At 34.1% G+C, this 3,204-nt stretch overlaps 1 protein-coding gene across 1 annotated transcript; it reads left to right on the forward strand.

The window, feature by feature from the left end:
* The first annotated feature begins 290 nt into the window (after positions 1-290).
* On the forward strand, positions 291-2,947 carry LOC126702133 (purple acid phosphatase 17-like). Its single transcript, XM_050400779.1, has 7 exons — positions 291-614; positions 1,070-1,226; positions 1,322-1,429; positions 1,547-1,674; positions 2,092-2,220; positions 2,391-2,458; positions 2,535-2,947. The coding sequence occupies exons 1-7, from the start codon at positions 420-422 to the stop codon at positions 2,746-2,748; spliced, it is 999 nt and encodes a 332-aa protein (XP_050256736.1). The 5' UTR covers positions 291-419; the 3' UTR covers positions 2,749-2,947.
* Positions 2,948-3,204: the final 257 nt, after the last annotated feature.

The raw sequence follows: 3,204 nt of genomic DNA on the forward strand, positions 1-3,204 counted from the left end.
CGACGGTATTGGATAGGGTTTATTTTTAAAATTTTAGTAACTAGAAAATATTTTCTTTAATTTTTTAGAGTAGTTTATAATTCTTTTTTGTTTATTCCAGGACTTTTATCTCTATACGTCAACAAAACCTATAAACATTAGAGTTTGACATACACCAACTATTTAGGTTCTGTTTCGTAATAGTGTTCTAGTAAAATTGTTTTAGTATTGTGAAAATTGTTCTAGTTGTTACCGCAACTTGTTTTTGAAATGACCAACCTGTCCTGTTTATAAAAGGGGTAGTCTGCTTCGACTGTTTTGAGAGGCAACTACCAGTCCTCGTGATAGAGAAAGACATCCTCTCTTCCATTATTTAACTATCTTATCATTCATCCTCTCTTTACTACATTTGGTTTGTCTTTGAAATTCTCTGAAGAACCATGGCAGTTCTCAATCAAAGATCCATGGCTCGGTGCCTTCTTTTTGCCTACACCTTTGGCCTTTGTTTCTTCTATACATCAGCAGAGCTTCAAAGATTTGAACACCCCACAAAAGTGGATAAATCGCTTAGCTTTTTGGTCGTTGGAGACTGGGGAAGAAGAGGGGCTTTCAATCAATCTGAAGTTGCTTTCCAGGTTCTAAATCTTTCTTTTAATGTTTTTCTTTAATGATCTTCTGATTATGAAAGTCAAAGTCATCCGACATTTTATGGTTTATAACTTCGTGAATTATAACCAAAGTTTGATACATTCGAATGTCCTGCAATATTACATGGTGATCCATGTTTCATTTTTTGAAGACTTGCATGTGTGACAAAAGCTATTGTTGAATTCATGTTTTGTTTCTCTTAACAACCAATGATTTTTCTTTGTGTGTTGCCCCACCTGGGTTGGGATGCAAGTATGCAACCAAAACATACGTACTTCCTAGGAGACCATGGCGTAAGCACAAGTAATATTATTAAATATCATATAGTTTAGAGAAAAACCAACCAAAAAATAAACGAACTTTATGGTTTTTAACATGATTCTGTTTTGCAAACTAATGAGCTAGCCCGCTAAAGATTTTTGTGATGATTCTTGGTTTGTAGATGGGAATTATTGGAGAGAAGCTAGACATCGATTTTGTAGTATCCACCGGAGATAATTTCTATGATAATGGATTGACTAGTGAAGAAGACAAAGCATTTGAGGAGTCATTTACCAAGATCTACACAGCCAAGAGCCTGCAGAAGCAGTGGTACAGCGGCAAGTTCCAACTTTAATTTGATAAATATTTTTTTTTTTTTTTAAATCCATACTTATTTGTTAAACATTGATTATTTGATTTAATTTCTGTGCAGTATTGGGAAACCATGATTATAGGGGCAATGCAGAGGCACAATTGAGCCCAGTCCTCAGGAAAATTGATAGTAGATGGCTTTGCCTTAGATCTTTTATCGTGAACTCTGGTAAGTAGCTCGTAAACATTCAAGAATTGCTCTGTGTGGGCTTGTCTAATGGAAATTAAAAAGTTCGAAACACAACCATATTTAAACTCAACCAAAGTCATCCTCTTTTTTTTTCAGAATTAGCTGAGATTTTATTTGTAGACACCACTCCTTTTGTCAAAGCATACTTCACTGATGCGGAGGGCCATACTTATGATTGGGGAGGCATCAAATCTCGCAAGGCTTACATTTCAAACCTATTAAAGGTATATTATAATTGAATTCATGAATATTTGTGATCAATCGAGTCATGTATCAGTATGACATGAATTAGCTGCTTAAAAAGACATTTCATTTAAAGTTAAGAATTCCATTTCACGGTTACGATTTTATAAACCTATGGAGTGTAAATTGTAATGGTTAAAACAATATCCTAATATTCCAAGGAATCTTCAATGGTGCAATCTTTATACCTTTTTCATCAAAGAAATAAGTGATTGAGAATATTTCTTCAAGTAACTTAAAAATGCAGGAGTAATTTCAAAGTTACGTCTTAATGCACAAGTTATCTATGAAATTGCATTAACTTCCATATACCCGTGGTCGGTGATACAGTATGTTTCCAATACAATGTTGGTGAAGACCATACATAAAACTATGTTCTTTATGAATCTTTGTAATAGGAGGTAGAATCAACATTGAAGGAATCAACTGCAAAGTGGAAGATTGTTGTTGGTCACCACACCATTAGAAGTGTTGGACATCACGGTGATACAAACGAACTTACAAAGTGGCTTCTCCCAATTCTTCAGGTTAATCTCATTTTCAGAATACATTGCACTATCAGTTCTTATATGGTATTACTATGTATAAGGGTCTAAAAATTTCTTCTATTTTTGTTTCCTCCTGCCTTATCAAGTAAATAAAGTAATAAAACCACTTAATTGAACCTAAATTTATCAATGTTATTATAAATTGACAGGCCAACAATGTTGATTTTTACATGAATGGGCATGACCATTGCCTTGAGCATATCAGTGACTCAGACAGGTAAACAAAATGTTACTTCTCGATGTTTCTTAAAATTATAAGACGTGTGTTTCACTAATGCCGAAAGTTGTTGCAGCCCTGTACAATTTCTAACTAGTGGAGCTGGGTCCAAGGCATGGAGGGGAGACATTAAAGGACTGAACAGAGGTGGTCTAAACTTCTTCTATGATGGACAGGGTTTCATGTCTGCGCAGTTTACCAAGACGGAGGCAGAGATTGTATTCTATGACGTTATTGGAAAGGTTTTGCATAGGTGGAATATGGTGAAGCAGCTTCACCAATCCATATAAAGTTCTGGAATAAATGTTATTTTCAACTTACCTCGTTAAAAATTAGTGTATTCCTTGGTGATTAATTTATAAACTTCTCAATCCATTTTCCCCATTATTATTATTATAATGGCTTATGTACATGAAATATTCATGGTCCCAAAGTTAGTATCATGTTCTTATTTCCCAATATCATCAAGCTCTACAATATTGGTCTGAACTATAATTGTTTTCTACATGCTGTTTATGAAGCAATGTAATATGAACTAGCCTATTAAACGTGAGAGGGAAAAAGGAATTTGAGGGTTAATTTTCTGTTTTGTTTCCTTTATTCATTCCTTTCCCTTACATTACCGTACAGTGTGAGTAACATGAAAATACAATTGATAACGAACTTCAAACCAATAACAACCTAATCCTGTCACATATCACTTCATATAGACTATGATCATTGCTTGATAATTCTTATCAGTTATC

Source organism: Quercus robur, chromosome 10 (assembly GCF_932294415.1).
Source record: "Quercus robur chromosome 10, dhQueRobu3.1, whole genome shotgun sequence".
In the NCBI taxonomy this organism is placed as follows: Eukaryota; Viridiplantae; Streptophyta; class Magnoliopsida; order Fagales; family Fagaceae; genus Quercus; species Quercus robur.